Raw genomic sequence first — 24,445 nt, forward strand, 5'->3', positions numbered from 1 at the left:
TCAGATTGGCTCTCTCGAGTGAGGGGGCGGGAACCGCGGGGCTCGGCGCTTCCTGCTCCAGTCCCTTCCGTACAGCCGAAGCCGTCCGGTCCGATTTGAGGTGAGGTCCCGGGGCCAGTGGGGCAGACGGAGGCCCGACCCCCGCCGGCCTGGGGTGGGGACCCCGACCCCCAGCTCAGCCGTCGACCACCCGCTTCCGTGGTGGCGAAGCTGGCTTCTCCCTGCCCGGTCCGCCTCAGCCCGCCGCTGACATCCCTCCCCGACCCTGCCCAGGTCCCCCTCGCTCTGCGAAGTCTCGCTCTGACTCCCCTCGCCCCCCAGTCTCCGGCCTCCCTCTGGTCCCCCTCCTCCTCCACCCCCCACCCGTCCCCCAGGTCCTCAGCCTCCCTCTGGTCCCACTCCCCCCCTCCCCCCACCCTCGGCCCCTCCGTCGTCCCCAAAGGCTCTTTGAGAGCTCCCCCAGCCTGGCATTGATCCTCCTCCCTCCCAGTCCTCTGTGGACCTCAGCGCCCCGCCCCCGCCCCCAGCTCTGGCTCTGTGGTCCCAGGATGCCTTGCTCTGACCCCCAACCCCCTCCCTGCCACTTCTGCACCCCCCCCAATGAGTCAGGAAGGAGATTTCGAGGCCGGGCCTGGGGCCCCTCCTCCCGGGGCTCCCCCGCTTGCCCGGCACACAGTAGGCGCCGCCTGAATGCTGGCCGGCAGTGTGTTAACCCTGGCCCCTCCCTCTGCAGATGGACGGAGGCGAGGGGGGCTCGGGGCCCCCGGGACCGGCGGAGCGGTCCCACCGCAGCAGCGTGTCCTCCGCCGGAGCCCGAGGTGGGTCCTCTGCCCGGCCCTTGGGGGGGGCCGCCCCTAAATACGGAGGGGGGGAGAGGTGCCCCCCTCCCTGTGGTGGGGGGATGGGCGGGGGTGGGGTCTTGTGTCCAGTGAAGTGTGTGAAGGGAGGGTCGAGGTCCGGAAGGGAACACCCGGGAGGAGTGTGGGGCTGCAGGGGCCAGCCTGTGCCCCGGGGGTCTCAGTGGCACCTGGGGGGGGGCATCGGAGACCCCAGGCCAGGAGGCCGGTCACCCAGGCGCTGACCTGGGCTGGTGGCCAAGCGGGGAAGAGGAGGGGCACGGGGGGAGAGTGGAGGGAGAGCCCGGCGGCCTGGGCAGCGATGGAGGCGAGTCCAGTGGGACCCCGGGGTCGGGACATGGAGTTTGAGATGGCTCGGTGCGGATCTGAGAGCCCACTGATGAGGTCACAGAGAGGAAAAGGGGCCCGGGAGAGCCTTGGGGTGATGGACCCTGGGGCCCGGCCCTGCAGGCGGAGGAGAGCGAAGAGCCCCCAGGGGCCTGAGGGGGGCGAGGACCAGAAGGGACATCAGGGATGTGACTCGGGAGAGAGTGGGGGGGGCTGGGAGTCACTTATTACGTGTCCCTGTTCAGATCGTGGGCTCCTCAAAGGTGGGGCAGGGCTCGGCACATGGGAGATGTTTAATAAATTTTATTTATTGCTTGACCTAAGTTTATATCCTGCCTTAGACTTGGACTGACTGTGTGACCCTGGGCCAGTCACTTCCCCTCGGCTTGCCTCAGTTTCTTTATGTGTAACATACATAGGCTAGCACCTCTTTGGGCGGGGGGCGGGGTTGTGAGACTCAAGTGAGAAAACCGAAACACACTTTGGAACCTTCCGCTCTGTGTCAGTGAGTGGTGGGATGAGATTTTAAAGTCCAGTTCGGGAGCATCTTCCAGGCCGACCCTTAAGTGGTCATTTCTAGACCGGCTTCACAAAGCCGGGATTGCCCCCGTTGAATCATTACCAGGCTCAGCATTTGGGGAGCCGGGCCTGGCTCTCCTCCCATCCTCCTCCTCTGTCTCCCCCGGCCAGCCCGCTCTCTGGGGCCTCCAGACGTCCACCTCCAGAAGTTCATCCCGCTTCAGCACCTTCGTCATCCCGCCATCTTCCTTCTCTCGGCCTATCTGCCTCTGGCTCTGTCTCTATCCCTAATCCAAGCCCTCAGGACCCCTCACCTGGCCTTCAGTCTCTGTCCTCTCCAGCCCCCACACCGCTGACCAAGGCACAGGTCTGACCACAGACCCTGTAGTTTGGCTCCCTCCCACCAACCTGGCCACACTTAACTTCACGTGTGACCTCTTCACACACACTGATTCCCAGCCAAACTGACCTCTTTACTGCTCCCCGTATTTGGTGCCATCTCCCATCTCCACACAGTTGCACAGGCTAACTCCTAACCCTGGAATGCCCTCCCTTCTCCTTGCTGGCTCTTAGAATCCCGAGCTTCCTTTATGACTCAGTTCAGGGGACATTTCCTTTGTGAAGCTCTTCTGAATCCTCCCGACCCCCCAACTCCCCTAAATCATATGCTGTTCTCCATCCATGTGCTGCGTCCTCACCCGCACAGCCCTCTGCCTGCTTAATTCCCACTGAGGTGAGAGGGGGCAGATGTTCCTCAGGTCCCTTCTCTGAGAACTGGGCCATCACTATTAAGGGAAAGGAGAACTTGGGCGGAAATGTCCCTGGGCAAGTGTTTCATTCCTTGAAGGTCATTAAGTTAAGCACCTACGTGTGCCATGCCTTGGAGATACAAAGAAAGGTGAAAGATTGAGAATCGGTCTGACAGAGGAGACTGTGAGCAAACTGACCTGTGCAGACAGGCTACAGACAGGACAGGTGGGAAATCAGGACCAGAGGAAAGCCCTGGAATTGAGAGGGGCTAGGGAGGGCATCCTGGAGAAGGGGCTTTAGCTGGGACGAAAAGGAAGCGGGGGAGGTCAGTGGACAGAGGGGAAGAGGGCCTGGGGGAGGGCACAGCCAGAGAGAAGGCCTGGAGGCCAAATGTGATGGGGAGGTGGGAGGGGGAGGCTGCTGAAGGGTTTGGAAGGCCCAACTCAGATGTGGTTGGGATGATGGGAAGTACTTATCACTCCTTCCTTTCCATCCCATTCACTTGCTAGTGACCATCCTCCCCCACAGAAGCCTCCCTGGAGGGGAGGCCAGGCTCATCCAGGCAGGTGGACAGGCCAAGCCTCAGCCTGGCAGACCAGCCACCCCTGGGGACCAGAGTTGGGCTGCCCCGTGACCCACTGGTGGCATCTCTGTTGTGTCCCCCCTTCCCCTTATTTGTGGGTGTCCGTTCCCATGGTTTCCCCTGCACCTCTCAGGCTTCTGAACTTACAGTTTCTAACAGCACCAATTGTATCCTCATGGTTTGGGCAGTTGCCCCCCATGGAGCCCACTTTACCTCTCCATGTTTGCTGCTGTCACTGTCCCGCCCTCCTGCCTTCCTCATCATTGGCCACCCGGAGTCGGGGCTCAGGGCGGAGGTGGCAGGGCAGACGGGCCACACAACTCAGCAGCTTCTAGTCTGATACCCCCCTGGTTTGTGAAAATTGAGGGGCCGGGGCCCAGCTGCCCCAAGGCTGCGTGTGTTTGGCCCTCCATCAGGAGGACACAGAGGCTCAGGGGCGTTAATGAATTTGCTGAGGTCACGCAGCAGGGATGTGGTCCTCCCAGACATGGCAGATGTTGCTGTACTGCTGTCAGCCTTGCCAAGCTGCTTCTCTGCTCTGTGTAGTGGGAAATGCCAGTATCCTCCCTTTCCAGATGTGTTGACCGAGGCCCAGGAAGGTTCATAGATTTGCCTAGGCTCACACAGCAGGCAGACATCAGGCACTCACAGACTGTGCTCCTTCCGTCAGTGAGCCTGCGTCTGTTAGACCCCTACCATATGCGAGGCGCTGTTCTAGACACTGGAGACACAAGCACAAAAAAGAATCCAGGTCTGCCCTGGGGAGGCTGCCCTCTTCTCATGTACAGATACAAAGAGAGTGAAAACAAAGATGATCTTGGTGGGAGAAGCAGCTGCAGAAATCAGTAGGGGCTTCATGTAGAAAGTGATTCTTGAGCTGAACCGTGAAGGGCCCGGAGAATCCAAAAGGCGGAGACAAGGAGGGGGAACGTTCTGGGGATGGGGGACAGGCGGCCCAGGCAGCGCCTTGGTGGGGAGGTGTGCCCTGTGCGGCGGCAGCAGGAAGGCTGGTCTGGCTGACAGAGATTGTGGGGTGGGGAGGACCCTCGATCAGGCTTCCACGCTGCCCTCCAGAGCCTGGTCCCTTCGCGTGGCCCTCTGCCATCTTCAGGGTCCTGGTGGTTGTCACCCTGCTTCTAAGTGACCATGGCCATGATTAGAAATGGGATGTCACCCAGTGCCCTCTCCATTACACCTCATCTCATCCTTCCTTTCCCCCACCCCCCACACCATGCTGGCCCCTGGGGGAGCGCAGCATGTCTGATTCTGCAGGGTTCTCTGGGATAGGTTTGCAGGATGGTGCAGATGCCTGTGGCCAGAAAGGTGCCCTTTTCCCTGAGGGTGCTTGGCAAGAGATAGCCATTCTGGGGAGGAGCACTGGGCTGATGGAAGAGCTCAGAGACCCTCTCCACCCAGCAGCTCCCCCACCCCCACCCGCTGGGGAGAGGCCAAGGAGGGAAGCCCTACCAGCCACATAGGCAGTGGGGCGGGCAGGGTGTATGCTGTCGGAATCGGCTGCAGCAGCCTGACCCCGGTCTGTGTTACAGCTGCTGATGTGCTCGTCTACCTCATGGATGACACCGCGTTGCCCCTTGCTGTGGAGAATATGGCCTCCATCACTGCCCAGGACCTCCACCGCACCATCCGGGAGGCCCTGCAGCTCCCCGACATCGCCATGGAGGCCTTTGCCCTCTGGCTCATCTCGCCCTTGCTTGGTAAGGCCCCTCGGGCATTATCAGCTGAATGAGGCACCTGGTACAGTAGGAAGGGGGCTGACTTGGAAGTCAGTGGACCTGGATTCACATCCTGCCTGTGGGGTCCAGTCACTCCCTGTCTCTGGGACTCAGTTTCCTTCTCTATACAATAAGCAGGAGGACTGTGGCTTCTGAGGTCCCCCAAGCTCTAGACCTATGACCCTATGAACTGGAACATGGAAAGGGCTATTTTTAGAAACAAAATATTGTATCTGGAGGTAGTTTTCTCAGCTTCCAGGTAGAGAACACGGCAAATCGGCTAACAGGGAAGGCCTTTCCTGGGCCCCCCAGGCCCCTACCAGTGTTGTGTAGTGAGCAGGGAGGGGAGCATAGGGTGCATGGCTTTGGACCCAGGAATGAAGCCCAAGGTGGCTCCCATTTCCAGGGGGTGAGTGGGACAGAGAGCAGGTGCCCAGGGTGGGGGTGGGGGACTTGAGGACTCAAGGGGGAGGGAGGATGGATGCCTCACAAGTATGGGAACTGGAAATGCAGTGAAGGCCACAGGCACCAGCGGGACCCTTCAGGGATTGCAAAGCACTTTACAGGCCTCTGTCTCCAGGCCTCCCAACAGCTCCATGTGTTGCTGCCCACGTGGCTTGGTGCTTCCCCATATGGTCTGTTACTGCCTCCACACCCCTGATCTACCAGGTCCTGAGGCTGTGCAGAGAAGAGCAAGCAGCTGGAAGAGTCAGTCAGGAAGAAGGGCCCAAGACACCTGAGCTCTGTCTGCCTTGGTTTCCCCATCCTTGAAATGGACATGATGATAACAGTAGCCGCTCCTCCAGGGTGGTGAGGACCAAGCCAGGCCTGAGCCTTAGGAAGCTGGAGTCCCGTCTCCTATTGTTTCTGGTTTGGGGGTTCAGACTCTTGGTTTTGATGTATGACCCTTCTCTGAGGCTCAGTTTCTCTATCTGTACCCAAAGAGGGTTTCAGGCCAGACGATCTCTGAGGTCTCCCCCCGATCTCTGTACCCTTGTGTTGCCCTGGGGGAGGAGGGCAGGAGCCGATGGAGCCCTGGTACTGGAGAAAACATGCCCGTATATTTGGGGCTTGGGGAAGGTTGCTCCTGCTCCGCACCTGCACTGCCCTTGAGGGGGTTGGCTCAGTCCTTCCAGGTGGTAGAGCAGGCACAATCTACCCATTTCAAAGCAGGGGCCATAAGGGCCTTGAAGTTGCTATACGCCATAACCTTGAGCTCAGGCTTGGTTTCTCTTCATTGATTCTGAGGCTGATGGCCACTGCCCCAAAGACATGTGTGGAATTAGAAAGGGGGGCCACCACCCTGCCAGGGGGCCGTCCTCTGGCTAGTGGCCAACCCGCTCCCCTCTTTAGGCCTTGCCCACCAGTCCTTTTCTCAGTAGCCCCAGCTCCCATCCCCACCTGCCCCATGGCTTGTGTGGATCTTCAAGGCCTTAGGGCTTCCATGATTGGTTTGGGAAGGATTCTCTGGCTCTGGGGGTAGGGCTCCCTCCTGCCGGTCCCCCAACCCCTTCCTCTCTCCACTCTGCCCCTATGTAGACAGTGCCATGTAGGAAAAAGTGGGGCATGCCATGCCCGACAGCTGATGTCTCCCTTGTTGTCTTGGACTTCTCTGGCTTCCTCCCCCTCCCCAGCTCTGGGCACATTCCTGACTCTCCAGCTGTGGGAATCAGCCACTTGGCTGACTTGAAGCACTCTGGCGTGGGTTGACTCTGCTCCCCCCGGAGTTTCTTTTTCACCCTGGCCTTGGGCGTACCCGAGTGGAAGCTTCACAATGAACATTGAGGAGACTTCTTGGCCCAACAAGCCCTGACTTACTGCCCAGTGTGGTATCAGCGGGCTTCCCTGGCTGTGCCCAGAAGCATGGGGAGGGCATAGCCCAGAGAAGCTGAGTGAGGCCTTGGGGGCACAGGCCCCTGGGGATGGTGAGAAGAAAAGAACTAGCACCTGGAAGACTCAGTGCTCCAGACACTGGGGTGGTGACAGTGGGGCCAGACCCTATAGACTCCTTCTAGCCTGGGGCCCAGGGCAGGGCAGCCAGCATAGGGCCCAGGTGTCCTGATGACTCCGCCACTAACATTCCTGCCACTGGAGGCCCACTGGGTACAGGGCTGTGCCCCCAGGAGCTCCTCCTCTCCAGGGAGGTACTGGTGGCAGAACCACAGAACTATGTGGGAAACAGACTGGCGGCTTGACCCCAGGGGCCACTGGGAAAAGGAACGGGGCTGGAGGTGGGGGCTATGGGAATGAGGCCACTGGAAAGAACAGTTTTGGCTGGGTGGATCAGAGAGCACTGAAGAAGGCACTTGGGGACATGTTAGGAGTGGTTGGGAACAGGAGCAGGACACTAAAGGGAGAGATCTGTGGAGTCCCAGGGACAGCCACCAGAGGGAGGCCTAGAAGATTCCCAGGAAGGCTGTGCTTGGGCAGCTCCAGCAGGGCAGCAAGCAGAGGTGAAAGAAGGCTGGGGAGAGTAGATCGGAACTGAGGATCTGGACAGGGGCCTCTGGGGGAGGAAGTGTTGCAGAGCAAAATGTTGGGGGAGGGTACTGGGAACACTCCTGAGGGTCACAGGGTCATAGGCTGAGAAGAGCCTCCAGGGTCACTGAGTCTGTGCCCCTGATTTACGGAGGAGGAAACTGAGGCCCAAGACCTTACGTGAGAGGAAAGAGGCAGCGGTGGGGGTCCGAAGCCTGTCGTGCCTCTCCTTTTAAATTCAAGCCCCTTTCCGCTGTACCCAGATTCCGGATGACAGAATCACTTTATGAAACATTAAGGACCAGGTATCAACAAAACCCAGAGTCAGCCGCCTCTTGCGGGGGCACGGTGTAGACAGACCCCAGGGGAGGGAGGTTCTGGGCTCCCACATTTAATGGGGGCTGCTCCTCCAAAGGCCTGCCTCACCTTTGATCTCTGGAGAGAGGGGCCTTGTTGGGTTTGGCTCGGCCTGAGGCCCATCCTGTTCTCCCCTTAGCTTGGCCTTGCTGGGGGCATCCCAGGAGCCAGGACAAAGCAGGGAGGGGAGGGAGGGATCTGTACCTTCCCCAGGCGCTGCCTCTATCATCCTGAAGGGCCCTCATCTGCTTTTCTGGTAGAGGTGCAGCTGAAGCCCAAGCACCAGCCATACAAGGTGTGCCGGCAGTGGCCGGACCTGCTGTTCCGCTTCACGGATGCCCCAGAGGACGACATGGCTGTGGGTCTGTAGCACCTCCCTTCCTCACGCCCCTGGGACTTCTCTTTGCCCTCCCTCCCTCCTTTTTCCATTTCAGGTTAGTGGGGGCAAGTGTCCTATTAAATAAGTCCAACTCTTCAGTGACAGGATCAGAGATGAGAGTATTGGCCTTCAGCCTCAGTCATGGGACCTGTAGCCATGGAGTCTAACCCCACGGTCTTTCCTGGCCGTGTCCCCAAACCTTCTAGATCCCAGGCCATTCTGGTGACCAGCTGGTTGGCTAGGCCACAGCTGGGCTGGCCTTGGTGGAGCAGGCCTGAGAGGAGCAGAAAGCCTCCCACCAAGCCAGCCTTTGCCTCTGCAACTGGCAGATGATTTGAAAGGATAGCCATTGTCCATTCCCCCTGCCTGAAGGAGAGCCTCAGGAAGAGGTCACCTCTAGTGTCCCCAGTGAGTCCTCATAATAAATCATGCCACATGAGGCCAGATTGTGGGATGGCAGCGAAGCCAGAACAAGAGAAATGGGACTGGATGAAGAATCAGGGCTTCTGGAAAAAGGGCAGGGTCAGTGACTTTCTCATCTCTGTCCCCAGATGAGCCCTCCCTACAGTTCCGAAGGAATGTCTTTTTTCCAAAGCGGAAGGAGTTGCAGGTGAGGCTGCTGGTTCCAGCAGAGCCCAGAAAAGACTCCCCAGGGTGCTTCCTGTCTCTGCCTTCTCTCCTGTCTTCCTCCACCCTTCACATGCTCCCACAGCCCTGCTCTGGCTTCCTGGGCCAGGTCTCCCTTGTCAAGCCTCCCGGGCCAGGCCTCCCTGCTCTGGTCTCCCATGCCAGGCCTCTGTCTGAGGGCCTTTTGCTTCTTAGGTCAACAATGAGGATGTCTTGAGGCTGTTGTATGAAGAGGCCAAGTTCAATGTGTTGGAGGTGCGCTATCCCTGTGACGTGGAGGACTGTGAGAAGCTCGGGGCCCTGGTGTGTCGGCTGGAACTGGGGCCTTACCGCCAAGGCCAGCAGACAGCCTGTGTCGTGAAGTAAGGGCTATTGAACTTGGAGGAGAAATATTATTTATCTTTGTCTTCACTAGACTCTGACACTTAGGGTTTCCTTCAAGTATTCTTGAGAGAAGGAGCCCCCAGGCTTCACCAGAAAGGCTGCCAGAGGGGACTGACCTAGGTGAAGCAGTGAGGCTCAGAGGAGATCCCCGCAAGGAAGTGGCTGCCCCAGAACTTGAACCCTGACTTTCTGAGTGAGGCAAGATCAGGTGTGCCCTCACTGGGCTCTGACACACTCACAGTCTGAGGGGCTGCCTGTCTCAGCTTAACACACGCCTGAGGCTCCAAGGCCAAGCCAGCTCAGCTCAGGCCACCTCAGTGAGGGCCCTCAGACCTCTGACAGCAGCCTGCTTGTCCCCTGCCCCGTTCTCCTTAAACTCTTGGCCTTCTCCAGTCATGGGCCACTGTCTTTTTCCATGTTGTCCTCTCTCCCTCTGATGAGCCCTGTCTGCAGAGCCCTGGCCACCATCTCACCCCTTTACAAGAGAGTTTCTAAGCAGAGACCCGCCCTAACTAGAGCAGGATGTTCAGAAAGCCTTCTCATCCTGGGGCCTACCAGGGGTCACTTCCCCAGGTGGGAAGGAGTCTGTGGCCCAGAGGCAGTGCCCTCCGCTTGACCAGCAGAGGCCAAAAGCTGTTCCACACAGGGCATCGGTATCAATATGGTGGATGAAAGCTTCATGGCCTGACGCCCCTAGGGGCTCTGGGGGTTTGCTCCCTTAGCAAGGCTGCAAGTGTGGCTCCGTCCCCTGACGGTGCCCATCCTGCCCTCTAGAGAGAAGCTCGACTCCTTCCTGCCTGCCCATCTCTGCAAGCGGCCTCACAACCTCTTCACAGCCTTCCGGAGCCGGGGACCCCGGCTGGTGCCAGGGGAGCAGGGCCTGTTGAGTGCCTACCAGGAGGTGAAGGAAGAGGCAGCGGGCCCAGAGGCTGAGCTGCTCACCAGGCATTACCGGGCCTACCTGCTCAAATGCCACGAGCTGCCCTACTATGGGTGAGTGACGGGGAGGGGCCTCTGAGCCGGTGAGGCTCTGAGCCTAACAATGGCCACCCCTGTGTCCCCCAGGTGCGCATTTTTCTGCGGCGAGGTCGACAAGCCGGCCCAGGGCTTCCTGCACCGGGGTGGGCGCAAGGCCGTGACCGTGGCCATCAACTTGGAGGGTGTCCATGTCATCGATACCAAGGAGAAGGTATGCTTCTGCTGGGGCCCACTCTGGTGTCCCAGGTTCTTGTCAGGACCTGCAGTGGGCCTGAGGAGGCAGCCTTCCCAGACACCCCGACCCCTTGCTCTGCCCTGTTCATCATACAATGGCAGCAGATGGTGCTTGGCTCTGTCTGACACTTAATTGGCCTTGGACTCTTCCTCCCAGTGCCTCTCACCTCCCAGGGAGAGATCATACGGAAAGATGGCCCCGAGTCAGGCCTTTGTTGTTTGTCTCTCGGGTTCTTGCCCCTTGCCCACTCCTCACGTCTTCCCCATTTGCTGTCCTATTCCTCACCGCCCCAATCCTGTGGAAGGTTCTGGAGGACGCAACCCTCTCGGAACCACAGGGGTCTCATTACTTTTACCTGATTGGCATCCCACCTTTGGTGAGGAGAGCGAGTCCTCTAAACCCCTACCCTGTGGCAGGCAGGCGGCCGGCTCCCCACGTGGTGCCCCTGGTCAGTGGCCATGACTTCTCACCCTTCCCTCCTTGTCTCGTTACTAGCACGTCCTCCTGGGCCTGCGCTTCCAAGAGCTATCCTGGGACTACACCTGCTCAGGCGACGACGAGCCCATCCTGTGGCTGGAGTTCGATGGGGAGAGTGAGGGCACGCCCATCAACAAACTACTGAAGGTGTACTCCAAGCAGGTAGCAGCCTTGGCTGCAGGGGACAAGCGCGACCACTCTGGGCCTAAAGTGTCCAGCCTGGCAGAAACTGGACTCCCCCTCCCCCAGGTCACACAGATAGAGCCAGGATTGGAAGTCGGGGCCTCTAGCTCTTTACCCTGGGCTGTGCTGCCTCTCACCCAGGAGACCTCCACTGGATGGTACCCGCCTCCCATCCAGGGGAGGGCTCCTCGGGACTCGAAGGGGGCCTGTGGTCTGGGTGCAGGAGCCTGGCCTGGTGGCTATGACATTTGGGGCTCTGCTACCAGCAGCCTGAGCACACATGCCCAGAGGAAAGTCGGGCCGAGCTGGGGGCCTGGTGCTCAGTGTGGGCAGCCTGTGAAAGCCAAACTCACTGTGCCTCCCCAGGGTTCATGGGGCCTCTTGCCCCGAGGAGCCCTGGGTCATTGGGAGGCTCAGGTCCTCTGCTCCTCACCCTTTTCCAGCCTCTGGGCTGTTCTGACAGCTTGGAGGTGGCGCCATCGGAGCCAGAGGAGGAAGCCTTGGCTTGATGGGAGACCACTTTGGTCTGTGGCAGTGGTTTGGTTTGGGAGGTTTTGGGGGTTTTTTCCATCCTATTATGATCTTATTTGTCCTGTGTTTCTCCTCATTCCCCTACCTGTAAAAGATGGTAATCATACTAACTTACACTTGGGTTTATAACCAAGGCTGTCTGGCTTTATAGCCCTGTGACGTAGACAGTGAAACTATGATCAGGCCCGTTTTATAGGAGAGGAGACCAAGGCTCAGAGAGGTGAACTGACTTGGCTCCTGTCACAGAGCAGGAAGCAGGACCTGAGCCCTCTGACTCTGAATGCCTGTGAGGAATAGGCCAGGGCTGGAGAGCTCAGAGTGGCTCTGTCTCCTCCGGGTCAGTGTCCTTAGCCCAGCCCCACCACCTCCCACGGTTCCAGCCTGCTTTGCCTCTTGGCTTTCCAGGCAGAGCTGATGAGCGGCCTCATTGAGTACTGCATCGAGCTGAGCCTAGCCAAGGAGCCTGCCCTGGCTCAGGAGGCAAAGGTCAGCCCCACGGCCGGCCCTGGCCCCCAGCCTCCCACTGCCTCTCAGCGCCACAAGCTCCGGAGGCAGAGCAGTGTGGTCTGCAGCCGGATTCAGCACCTGGCCACCATCGATTACGTGGATGACGGTGAGTGGCTCTGGACTCCTGGAGCAGGACGGGGGGTGGGCTTCATCCAAGGCTCTGGAGGTCATCTGATCATGCCCAAGCCATGCCCCTCCACAACCCACTGGCAAGGGGCATCCAGGGAGGTGGAAGGAGGGGGCTGGACAGCCCTGATGCTCTTGAGCTTTTGTTAGGCCTGTGTATCAGGCCCTTCCACTGGGGTTGGCCAATATGCCAAGGCTAAGACTCCCTCTTCACGTGTGCCTCCATTGCCGTGAGCTCTGGCCTGTGGTGGCCACATAGCAGCCCCCTCTCTCTGACACTATCGCGAAGCATTGCCCCCCCAAGTCTTCTCTTCTCCCAGGTAAACATCCCTAGGCCTTTCCCAGTCTTCCAGTGGTACTATCAAAGGGATCCTCAGCATGCCACCCATGTGCTCTGCCTCATCTGTCAGGATGCCTGGCGCTGGGGGGAGAGGGGTTGTCCAGATCTTGTCTAACACAGGCATGGGGTCCTGGGTACATGGGTCTTCTCGCAACCTGTTTGCATTCTGGGCTGCCATCTTGTGTTACTGACTCATCATCCTGCCACACTTGTCTCACCTCCACCCTCTGCTGGAGAGCTTGATTTTCTGAGCCCAAATCAAAGACTTTCCACATGCTTATTTTACTGCATTCGAGTAGATTCTGCCCAACATTCTGGCCTTTCGAGGCCTTCTTGACTTGTGACTGTCATCTTGGAGGGTGGCCGTTCCCCCCCAGCTTTGTAGTGTCTGCAGATTTGGGGAGCGCACGTGCCCCGTCAACTTCTGTCCAAGCCATTGACGAGCAGCATCAGGCCACACCGAATGAGCCATCCATCCTCTTCCAGATGAGCCTGACCACATTGGCCTGGATTCTCTCTGTCTCTCTCCTTCCCTCTCCACACACACACACACACACACACACACAGACACGCCCCCGCTGCCGAAGCCACCCCCCACCACCCCCTACCACCACCACCACCCTCCCCAGGGAAGCACGTGGTCTCATGCTAACTCTGGCTTTGATGCCATCATTTTATTCAGGGATATCTGCCACACATGAGACTACTAGGGACCCTTATTTCCCTGCTGGGTCCCACAGATCATTTACAAACACTTTCAACTGACAGTTACCTCTAAAAGGGCCTTGGAAAGGGGCCATGCTATTCGTTTGTGCAGCAGCCCCCTTTGAGCCCCGAGCTGAAGCCTTCTGTCATCTGACTGCTCCTGCCCCTGTCACTGCTGCTGTGTCTCCTGCCAGGTCTCAGTCACCAATCCAGCCTCTGCCTTCTGTCTCTTCTTAAGTCAGAGTCACCTGGTACTCAGTGACTTACCTTTCACTTAACAGGGAACAAGTCACTCAGTTTCTCCTAAGAAATTTCCTGATCCTGTCTTTTAAAACCCAAGATTGGTTAGTAATTCCCATCCTTCCACAGAAGTCCCTTTAGGTAACTCTGCCCCCCTCCCACTTCCCTTCTCATAGGCACAGTTTCTCTTTTGATCGTTAGAATCTCATTCCTGAGTGCTTCCTTTCCCTCCTGGGATCTTTCCTCTTGGTGACTGGTCCAGGGGCTCCTACCTAGCATCCCCTCCACTCTGTGAAGTCTCCTTTCTCCAGATCTAGGCCCCGTGTCAGGCTGCGCCTGGCTTCCCTCTCCCCCAGTATCCCAGAGTACAAGATGGAGTGATTGTTTAATCCCAGGGCCCCACCATTTCCACCCCAGCAACCAGATCCTTCTTGTTGATAGGAATGGTCAGTCAGCAAGCATCTATTAAGCACCTTCTGTATGCTGGGCCCTATTCAAAGCACTAGGGATGCAGAAAGACAAAAACATTCCCTGCCTTCTGGAAGCTTTCCCTCCAGTGAGGGAGACAGTATGAAAATAAGCAGGTCCACCTGAGATGTGGGCAGAGAGGTGGGTGGAAGATAAACTCTGAGTCCACCTTGGATGGCGGGCCTGTCTTTTGGAGGATGATATTCTTGAGAAGGTAAATCAGGAATGGATTCACTGCTCTGCTTCTGGATAATCGAGGCCTCCCCAAGCTCCAGGCTTGTTCCCTGTTTCTTCATCTATTCCCTGTTGTTCTGTAGTGTACTTAGAGGAGAATTATTGCTTCTCCTGTCCCTCTGCTTCCCCCCCATCCACACCCCTAGTACTAGATTTCCTTACTTGAGTACATTCATTCATTTGTTCGTTCGTTCAGCAAGACTTCACTAAATGCCTCCTATGCACTGAGCACAAAGATGAAAGGGCCCCTCCCTCACGGGGCTGGCTCCCCTCTGTGGTTTGCACACACACACCCCTCCCCCACATCTCTTTCTACCTCTAGCAGACCTTTACAGGGCCACAGTCGCTCATGAGGCCACCACACCAAGGCTCTTGGACGCCTCTGACGTCAAATTTGCTTCCTTGCTTGAGGCCTCTCATTGTTCTTGGTGAGACATGTTGTCCACAACTTTGTGTGTTTGTGAATAGACATCTGGAGATGAAAGCTTTACTAGGGCAGGAGGAAGCACCTACTGTGTGCCAGGCACTGTGCGAAGCACTTTTCAGGTATTATCTTGTTTGATCCTCACAACAACCCTGAGAGGGAGGTACTACATTATCCCCATTTTACATTTGAGGAAACTGAGACCAATAGAGGTCAAGTGACTTGCCCAGGGTCACACAACTAGTAAGTATCTGGGACTGGATTTGAGTTTGGGTCTGCCTGACTTGAGGCCCAGCCCACCACCTTTTGGCCAGAGTGTCATGGTAGACCAGGGACTCTGATCAGGTTCCCCTTCTACAAGTGTGGGACTTGGTGGGGGTCAGTGTCCATCCGAGACAGAAAAGGGGGAAGGGAACACTGGAGGGACAGGCTTCCTATAGTGCCTGCTCCAGGGCCAGGTGGGATCTGGGTAGAACAGTCAGTTTTCTCCCTTCTCCTTCCCTTTCATTTTAAATCTCTTTAAATTATATTTTGTAGGACACCCTAGGCAATTCTATTCTTAAGTGCCCCCTTGTTAGGTATGCTCCATCCTTGGTCAGGAGCCTGTTACTCCTGGATTTTGAAGTGTGTTCTTGAAAGCCAAGTCTCATTTTCAGATGCCATCTACAGTAACCTTGGCTTCCACTGAACCCTGTGGAAGGGAAGGAGATGCTGCTCTAATTAACCCTGAACAATGAAAGTTCTGCTCAGTTTGATTCCACCCCAGTCTTAGCATACGCAGGCCCAGAGCAGGGCCACTGTACTGTTCTTGACCAAATTTTATAAGAATATCTCAAATCCCTGCTGCCAGCCAAACTTCTGTTACATACCCAGCTCCTCTCCTTTGTAAAGTTTGTCACCTCCCACTCTCTGTGGAACGGGACAGGGTGGCCTCTGCCCATAGACTAGCCCTGAGCTAAGCCCACAGCAATTCTCTCTGAGCCCAGTGCCCCGTGACAGTGACCTTCAGATCACTCCTACCGCTTCTGCCTACACGGGCCTGGTTGATGGCCAAGACATGCTATCGCCAACCCGAAGCAAATGCTCCTCTGAGCCAAGTCTTTTCCCTCCCTCTCAATTTCCAGGCAAGGAGATAAAGCGAGTGAAGCCCAAACGGACAACTTCCTTCTTCAGTCGTCAGCTGTCCCTGGGCCCAGCAGCATATGCTGTGGTCCAGCCCACGGACAGCCTAGAGCAGGGCTGAAAGGAAGAGAGAGAGAAACCCTTCCTGAACTGAAGCCAGCACTGTATTGGGGGCACCTGTCCTGTCTGTCCCACCCTCGGCTGGGTGGACAGCCCCGGGCTCCGCTAAATTATTCCTCTAATTTATGTATGTGCTTCCTCTTCTGTGCATCGGTGGCCGTGTGACTTGGGACTTGGCATTCAATACCTTGGGTGATTGTGGGGCCCCACCACCTGGCTCAGGCTTGAGCAGGGTAAGGGACTCCCTCAGTGTCACCTGCTCCCCTGTGCCCTGGGTCTCTGGGCCTTGTGCACAGAAACATAGGCCTCTGTGCCCTCCCCAAAGTGCCTGCTACTGTCTGATCAAGCTGGATCTTGAAGAAGCAGCCAAAGAATCCTCCAGTTTGGGATCCAAACAGTAGAATCTGGTTCAGATCCCCCTTCTCTGACCCCAGCGAGCTTGGCATCTGCATCGTCCACATTCCTTCTGGTAAACACATTGTCACACTCCCTCCTGGGGCTGCTGGAAGGGAAGGAACCAGCCCCCAGGCTGCTGCCTGATGCCCTAAGTTCACACCTGGCTCAGCCTCGATGCTGATTGGCTAGGGAGCACTGCCCCCACCACATGTTCTCCACCAGCTCCTCCAGGATGTCACAGCCTCTCCTTGGGCATGTTTCTGCTTGTTAGCTGTTATGTGTTATGTGACAGAAGGCTGGAAGGAGTGTGGGTTGACGGCACTCTGGTGGGCAGATTCAGGTGGGCTTGGAATGCCTTTTGTCAACCAAGAAACAATCTCCTTTTCATCCCCATAGAGGTTTTGCCTTCTGGGGTGAGCCTGTGCCACCCACGGGCCATAGGCCCACATACACATTTGTTCTGCCAGAGGCTTCTGGGAACACCAGGATCTCCAGCACTTTAGCCAGGGCCTCCATCAGTAGCCTAGACAGCATTTGGATTCCCCAGGCTGGCTCAGGGACATCCCTTAGGTTGGGGGCCCAGCTGATGTGGTTGACTGGTTAGCAGAGAGCTTCCCCCTTGCCACCCTGTACTCAACCTGGCCAACTGGAGGAATTCACTGTCGCTTAAGGCCTTAACGCCACACCATAACTCTCTTTTAAGCACAATTTGAATGGAAATTTTAATTTAAGAAAAAATTGTTTTCATATTTTGTTGATTTCCCACCCCACCCCCCAAAAAAGGCCAACAGTCCAAACCTTTCGACAGGGGAGAGCATTTCCCTGTTGCAGTCAAAACTGGGTTTGGGATTTCTTTTGACTTTCCTGTCACTACTAATCCTACATTTTAAAGGAAATCTGTCTTACGGGAAAGGGGCAAGTGTCAGCACCGGAATTTACTTTGTACTCCTTTCATGCTGCTGGGAAAGGTGACCAGAGGTATGTCCTCAACATGGTCTGTCTGTCAGGAGCTCTCTCAGGTCATCCCAAATGTCTGGCATTTTATTGCCTTCACCGAGCGAGAGCTTTCTTTTTAAAAAAAAAAATGCCTCTAGGATGTTAAGATTGAGATGAGCCAGCAGGACCCTGGTGCCCATCCTCAGCACCTGTGGAAGCTGTCTTGCTCTAGGCAGGCAGTACTCCAAGAGATTTCTTCCTGGGTCACCTATGGGCAGAAGCTTCCCCGCAGTTCTGTGCTGAGATGCTGGTCAGTGACAGAGTGAGGAGAGTCCCTCTGGGTCCTTTCTCGGGGAGGGGGAGGGGTACAGGTCAGTGATGTGCCTCCGTAACCCATTTCATGGTTTTTTCCGTATTCTCTCCTCCCTGTTCTTAACAAATGGTGTTTTACTAATTATGGTGACTCCTTTTTTAGTGGACATACTAATTTTTTGTATTCTATAAATAACCCTTAACAATACAGATCGTTTCTAGCACATTTTGGAGTGGTTTGTGACAAAAAAAATGAGGGTATTGTACTTCTGGGAGTTTATTAGAGGCTGTTTACAGAACTTTTATTAAGTAGGAATCCAAGGTATGGTGATCTTGGGTCACTCAGACATTTGCCAGTTGAGGAACCAAAATGACATATCCTTGGTGTGTTTGTCTGAGGCTACAGAATTATTCCCACCCTCCACCCCATCCCCCCCTTTTTTTTTTGCTAGAGGTTGAAGAAGACTCTGCCTCTTCAGGCCTGGGGTGGAGAAGAGGGCCCTACCCATTTGGGCCATACCCAAGGAGGAGGGAACATGTTATAGCGGGGGGCCAGTGTGGACGCTGAAGCCACTGTGGCCTCCCCACAACAGGCCTCCATGATTCTTATCTAGGGGCTGCCAGTCCTGTTCTCAGTTAAGACCATCCACCTCTTCATGTCATCAGTGACAGCTCACATTCCTAAACCATGTTAAGACTGGCTTTAGAATCGAGAGACTGGTTTTGAATCAGGGCTCTACCACCCCCATCTAGAACCCGGTTGGTTCTCCTCGTGGGGATTCCTTACACGTAAGTTGGATAATTGCTGAAGTTTTCCATTTTCAATTCTGTGACACATGTGAGGCCTTGGATAGTGATGGGACCAGATGGTCACCTTAAATCTGTGCTCTTCCTGGTCCTAGGTTTGTGTATCTATAAAATTAAGAGCTGTCCAGCTCTAAATACTCACATCCTTGAGACACAGAAGGCCCAGGGTTCTGGGGCACTCTTACCCACAAAGCCTGGTCAGCTAGGTCTTACACCCATTTTGTGGGTGGGGAAATTGGATTCACGTACAGTGGCTTCCCCAAAGACGCAGACTTTGGTCCCAATCACACACCTAGTTGGTACTAGATTAGACTATGTTTATGCAGAACCAAGGAAATTTCCTGTGACTTCCAGAGCCCTAGAAACTCAGGTTGCGACAGAATATGGTCATCTCCAATTTCTCTGTGCTGGAAGTCCTGCCCATTGGCTCGTGCTTGTCGAACCAGATTGCCAGTAACAGGTATTCACTTCTTAAATGTGTATTTTCTATCAATTAACAGGTGAGATGATCACTCAACAAGCCATCTGTTAGGCACAGGCACCAAAGAGACCAAAACAGCCCCTACCTTTGAGCTGAGCTGCTAGGAGGAAATCGGTCAATCAGCAAAGATTTACCGAGCCCTACTATGTGTTGGACTTTGGGCTAAGTGTGCGCCATTCAATCAGCAGAGGGGCTTCTTACAGAAAATGGCATCTGGGCTGATAGGTGAGGGAAGGAAGCCGGGAGTCAAAGATGGAGGAGGAAGCAAGTTCCAGTCCCCAGGGGCAGCCAGGGAGCTGAGAGACTGCAGGAGGTGGGCAAGAAACAACAAAGAAGCCAGTGTTACTGAGTGGCTGAGGATGTGGAGGGGAATCAATCGTAGGAATTTTGGAAAGATGCGGCCGAGATGTGAAGGGCTTGAAAAGCCAAAGGTTTTCCTTTTTATCCTGGAGGTCACAAGTTTATGGAATGGGGTGGGGGTGACATGATTAAACTGAGTGAAGGATGGATTAGAGCAAGGAAAGGCTTGCAATAATCCAGGTGCACACCAGCGGAGTGCAAGAGGGGAGTATTCAGGAGATGCTACAAAGGTGACATCAACAGGCCTTGGCACCATATTGGATGGTGGGGGAGATGGCAAGGAGTCAGGGATGACCCCTAGGTTGAGAGCCTGAGGGGCTGGGAAGAAGGTGTTGCCCTCTACAGTAGCAGAAGACTGGAGATGGGGTGGGGCACTGTTAAGGGGGAAAGATCATGAGTTCCATTTTGGATAGCTCGGGTGGGTACCTGACAAGCTCGTACTCTGCTTTTTCACCTAGGAAGTAGAAAGCCTAATCCCTGGGTGCGGAAAGCCCTTTGTGAACAGCAATATCTGACTTCCATTTATTATTGTCAAAATATATGTAAAATAAATGCAAATTTGGGCTGGGGAGAGCACTATGGGGTGTTTTAGTGGCAGGGGGCGGGCAGTGCAGGTAGACCTTGTGGGGATGAGCCTGTCTTGGCAGATGGAGATTGGCAATTACATTCTTTCCATGACTGGTGGTTTGACCTCCCAGAGGCAGTGTGGTCCAGCAGAAAGAATCCTGAAGTCATCAGAAAACCGAGATTCCAAATCTGCCTCTTCTGTGGACGACGGGGTGGACTATGGGTGGCCTTGACCAAGCCTGTCGTGTCCTCTGGGCTTCAGTTTCCTCATTCACTCACAGTGGCCTCTAAGGTCCTTTCCCAGGCTACCCCTGGAGCTCTTGTGCAGGAGATAGGGCTGACAGTGAAGCCGAGTACTGGCCAGGTCCGAGATTCTGTCCACACCAACACCCTCTCTCCTGATCTCTCTCTCACACACACACACGCACGCACACTGGGCTTCCTTCGGGACTGTGTTCCAACCACAGTTACTTCATTACCAATCAATCGTGTCCACTTATTGTCTCAGTAAGTATTTATTGTTTCCTATGTTCCAGGCCCTCGGCTCAGGGCTGGGCAGACAAAGAAAAGCAGAATCTCCTCGAGGAGTGCACATTCTAATGGGGACGTGCAGACAGATTTTTACATACAGGACATAGAGCGGATGGAAGGTGATCTGACAGAGAAGGGACTAGGTGTGCAGGAGGGAGGGGAAGCTGGCCAAGGAGGGTAGGGCTTGAATTCTTTACACATTGGAGGCTGAGCCCTTGGAAAGCCCGGAGCTAACCATTTCCTGGGGGAGGAAGGGGGTTCAATTTAAGTCTCTGAGCTCATGCTCGTTGTCACACCAGAGTCAGGGTCTAGTTCAGAACTCCCACGTTCCCGGAGCAGGAAGCTGAAGGGGCAGCAGCAGCTGGGCCCTTGGTTTTTGTCTGAGGGGTGAGATCATCACTGTGGAGGGTTCAGAAAAAGCATCTTCGAATCATCAGGAAAGGAGCCAGCCACCGGCCCTACCCTTCCTGGCTCCAGATACCGGCTCCCACCCACAGACCCCACCGAGGGGTCCTCTGAGATGCTCCTTCAGGAACACTATGCCTGCTGTTGATGTGATCACACACACCCAGAAAGATTCAGAGCCTCAGAGGGGGAGAGCCTCGGAGAACATCTAAGCCTACCCTCTCGTTTAACACATGAGGAAACTGAGGCAAATAGGGTGAAGTGACTTGTCCAGGGTCACACAGCTAATAAGTGTCTGAGGATTTGGACTCGGGTCTTCCTGAGTCCAGGGCTGGCACTCTACCCACTGTGCCACCAAGCACCTACTATTTCCAAGTTTAGAGGAGAGCCTCTGCCTCTCCAATGTTCTCTGTCTCCCCCAAGAAGCTCAAAACCAGCCTACACAGGTGCAGCATCACCCACAGCCTCCTCTCCACCAATCAGAAGCCATATTTCCCTCTTTTAACAGCAAACATTCCCACGCTGCCCCTCTTCGGTACCTGTCTCCTCATAAGCTAAGTACCCATCCTTTCCTAAGCCAAATTGTCCTGGTCAATCCTTTGCGTCTTCTGGACACCAAGGTTTAGGATGGCTTCCCCGGCTGGCCTCCCCATGCCGTCTCATTCCTTGTTCAGAAAGCTTGAGTGGTCCCGTGGGTAAGGTACAAGCTCCCAAGCCTGGCTTCGAGGCCTTCCATAGGCTTTTCCAACCTTATTGCCCATCCTCCTCCCTCCACCCATTCCACACCACCTGAGCAACTTTATATAGGCTGCCCCCATCGGGAAAGGCATCCCTTCCTCCTACATGGAGCCTTCCCTGACTCTCCCAATCCCCAGTTGTTCAGCTCATTCCCTCAGTGATCATCCAAGAGCTTACTTCGTGCCTGGCACAAAACAGTCCTTGCCCTCAGAAAGCTCACGTTCTAACGGGGGAGACAACATGCAAAGACATATATATGTGTGTATGTATGTATATATGTGTGTGTGTATACACACATTCACACACCAGATCTGTGCAGTGCAGACAGGCACTAATCTGAGAGAAGGCCTTGAGGGGTTTGGAGAGGGGGTCCAGGAAAGATGTCCTTGGAAGGTGGGGTTTGAGTGAGGGCAGTCTCCAGCACCAAGCACAAGCTGCTTAATAAATCTTTGCCGAATCACATTAAACTTCCCAACAAGATGGGCTCCTGTGGACCAGGCCAAGAGGACCCTGGTGCAACCTGGGGTGCTTGTCCAGAATGTTGCCAGGATGACTCACGCCTCCAGGATGGGCCAAATAACCACAACGTGCCTCCAGACTCAAAGTTGCCACGAATCCCGGGCTCCCAAAGGTCTGCTCCAGACAATAACCTCATTGAGAGAGGAGAGAGGTTCGGGTTGGCCAAGTTCCCCTGGCCAGGCTTCCTGGAGGAGCAGGTTTGGGGTGGGAGCAGGGCCTGCTCTCCTGATTGTACAGTGCCTCTCTACTTCACTTTCTCTCCTCCTCCTACGGCCCCTCCTCCACAGCCTCCTCATTCTTCTCCCTGCCTTTCCTCCCCACCCCTCTTCCAAGTTCTGGACCCATGACCCATGATCTAAGATCAAATCAACACTGCTATTGTTCCTGCATGGGACGTGCCAGTCTATTCCCCAATGGCCCCCACTCACCACCCCCACAACTTTCCAGACCCTGGCCGCCATTTTCTTGGGATGGGACAGAAGGGCCTTCCCGACGATGGGAGCAGCCTAGGCAGAGAGGAAGCTAGCATAGTTCCCATAGGACTGGAGGCCTAAGGGGGCCCCTCTTAAAGATAACAGTCAGACAAGAAATGACATAATCAGAGGGGGCTGGGGGCAGTAGAATGTGCTGGTCATCTTTGATTGTCCAAAAGGATGTCATGGGAAGGGCTGATAAAATGGGATCCATAGGCTCTGGATCCAGAGCTGGAAGGGAATGGAAAGGTCATTTAGATGAACCTCTTCATTTTACATACGGGTAAACTGAGGCCCGAGGCTCAAGGTCACAGGATTTGAACTCAGGGCCTAAGACTCCAAGTCCGGCGGCCCCATGCTGCCTCCCTGGTGTGTTTGATCTGTCCTGCCTGGGCCCCAGAGAACAAAATTAGAAGCAAACTATGGGAGAAACAGGAGGGGCCCCCCTTCACCCAGAACCTACTACAGTAGTATGGTACAAAGGGCCCTGGTTCTAGAGTCAAGAGACCTGGCTTCCAATATGCCTCTGATGCTTGTTACCCATGAGGCCTTGGGCGAGTCACTGGGCCCCATTTCCCCATCTGTAAAATGAGGGACTTGGACCTGGAGGCCCCTGAGGCCTACTTCTAATTAGTCTCCTCCCTGACATCTCCTCAGATACTTCCTCCAGGCTAGACGGCTCTGGTCCCCCCAACCCATGCCCTGATCTAGAACCCACAAAGGTGAGCTGGCCCTGGGCATCTCACCTGTGCAGCCAAGGTACAAGCCAGCACGGCTTGACCTACTCCAGAGGTTTCTGCTGCCATGAAGTTTGTCAACCTGAAAGTTTGGCTAAAGGAGGCAAACAAGCTAGGTGACATGTAAATTCATATTGTTTATTCCCTTAAAGCTAGCGGAGCTGGCGGACTTGTACATGCAAGGAGCCAGAGCTTAAGTTCTGACTGTCTGAACAAAAGAATGAGAAGGTTTAAATACATTTTTAGTCCCAACTCGGCATGTCTGAGTTACTCAATCTTATGATCTCCATCTCATAGAAAAGGAAGTTTCTTAGTTGAACAAGACAATTGACAAGGCAGTGTCACTTAGAGTTTATGATCCCAAGACAAGAGAAATCCCACTGTTCTGGCTGCAGACATCCTGTCACCAGCAGGGAAGACACCCCTTGTCGATCTTATCTGGTCTTTGAAGTTGCTGACACAGAAAGGGGCATTTTTAGAGTAAAGCGAAAAAGCAGTTTGGATCTTATTGGGGTTCAAATAATCTGAAAGGATTGTCAGGTTACAAAGACAGAGGTCAATAATATGGAAAATGCCGGAGTCCCCAAGGCCAGAGGCCCAGATCGCAGGTTACCAGCGGGATCTTCCTCAAATACTGGTGTCACCCTGCCCACCATGGAGAACCTCCAGTGGGCACATAGGTAATCCCTACCCCTTCTAGGATCAAATATGAAAGCCTCAGCTTGGCCAGTTTGCACTGTCTTGGGGTCAGGAAAATCTGAGGTCAAATCCAACCTCAGACCCTTCCTAGCTGTGTGACCCTGGGCAAGTCATTCACTCTGTTTGCCCCAATATTCTCAGCTGTCAAATGAGCTGGAGGAGGAAATGGTAAAGCACTCCAGCATCTTTGCCAAGAAAACCCAAACGGGGTCACAAAGAGTTGGACATGACTGAAAAATGACTGAAGAACAAAAAAAAAAACAACAACCCGGTCCCTTTCTACATTTCCCATCTTCTTTCACCTAAATCTTTTCCATATACTGTACAATCTGGTGACACTGGCCTCCTTGCCTTTCCTCCCCCATGACCCTCCATCTCCCAACTCCAAGTCTTTGCACTGGCTGTTCCCCCTGCCTACAATGCCCTTCCTCCTCACCTTGGCTTCCCGGCTTCCTTCAAGACTCATGTCAAACCCAGACATCTATCCTCTGAGAAGACCTTCATTCTGCTGTTTCTATCTCCTACACATATCTCTCATCTCTCCCACTAGAGTGAGAGGTCCTTATGGCCAGGGTCTGTGGTTTCTTTCTTTCTGTCTCCTGGGTGCCGCAGAGAACCTGGCACTTAGCAGGGGTGATCGACTTAATCCCACGGCCCCATAATAGAGGCTTTGTTCTAAACGGTCCAGTCAGGGAAGAGGAGACCAAAGGATTTTTAGCTTTCAGTGTGGGTGCCTTTGGGGCAGTCTGTGGACTCCTCAGAAATGCGTTCTTAAATGCATAAGACAGAAGACCCAGGAT

The 24,445-nt window shown here is 55.0% G+C and overlaps 1 protein-coding gene across 2 annotated transcripts; it reads left to right on the plus strand.

The window, feature by feature from the left end:
- The first annotated feature begins 29 nt into the window (after positions 1-29).
- On the plus strand, positions 30-17,552 carry FRMD8 (FERM domain containing 8). 2 transcript variants are annotated; one of them, XM_036764287.1, is made up of 11 exons: positions 30-100; positions 734-818; positions 4,584-4,751; positions 7,865-7,966; positions 8,535-8,593; positions 8,806-8,972; positions 9,769-9,987; positions 10,060-10,183; positions 10,703-10,846; positions 11,804-12,011; positions 15,567-17,552. In XM_036764287.1, exons 2-11 carry the CDS (start codon positions 734-736, stop codon positions 15,683-15,685), a joined length of 1,395 nt encoding a protein of 464 aa, XP_036620182.1. In that variant the 5' UTR covers positions 30-100; the 3' UTR covers positions 15,686-17,552. The 2 variants fall into 2 exon arrangements, with proteins under 2 accessions (XP_036620182.1, XP_036620183.1); XM_036764288.1 differs by lacking the exon at positions 734-818 and having other exon boundaries at positions 73-100.
- The last annotated feature ends 6,893 nt before the right edge of the window (positions 17,553-24,445 follow it).

Source organism: Trichosurus vulpecula, chromosome 6 (genome assembly GCF_011100635.1).
Source record: "Trichosurus vulpecula isolate mTriVul1 chromosome 6, mTriVul1.pri, whole genome shotgun sequence".
In the NCBI taxonomy this organism is placed as follows: domain Eukaryota; kingdom Metazoa; phylum Chordata; class Mammalia; order Diprotodontia; family Phalangeridae; genus Trichosurus; species Trichosurus vulpecula.

What these genes read in the sequence shown, in the direction of transcription:
- FRMD8 (XM_036764287.1), top strand. Translation starts at nt 734, where the DNA reads ATGGACGGAGGCGAGGGGGGCTCGGGGCCCCCGGGACCGGCGGAGCGG. An exon ending in GTCCTCCGCCGGAGCCCGAG is followed by an intron (nt 819 to 4,583) that starts GTGGGTCCTCTG and finishes TCTGTGTTACAG; the next exon opens with CTGCTGATGTGCTCGTCTAC. An exon ending in AGAGGACGACATGGCTGTGG is followed by an intron (nt 7,967 to 8,534) that starts GTCTGTAGCACC and finishes CTCTGTCCCCAG; the next exon opens with ATGAGCCCTCCCTACAGTTC.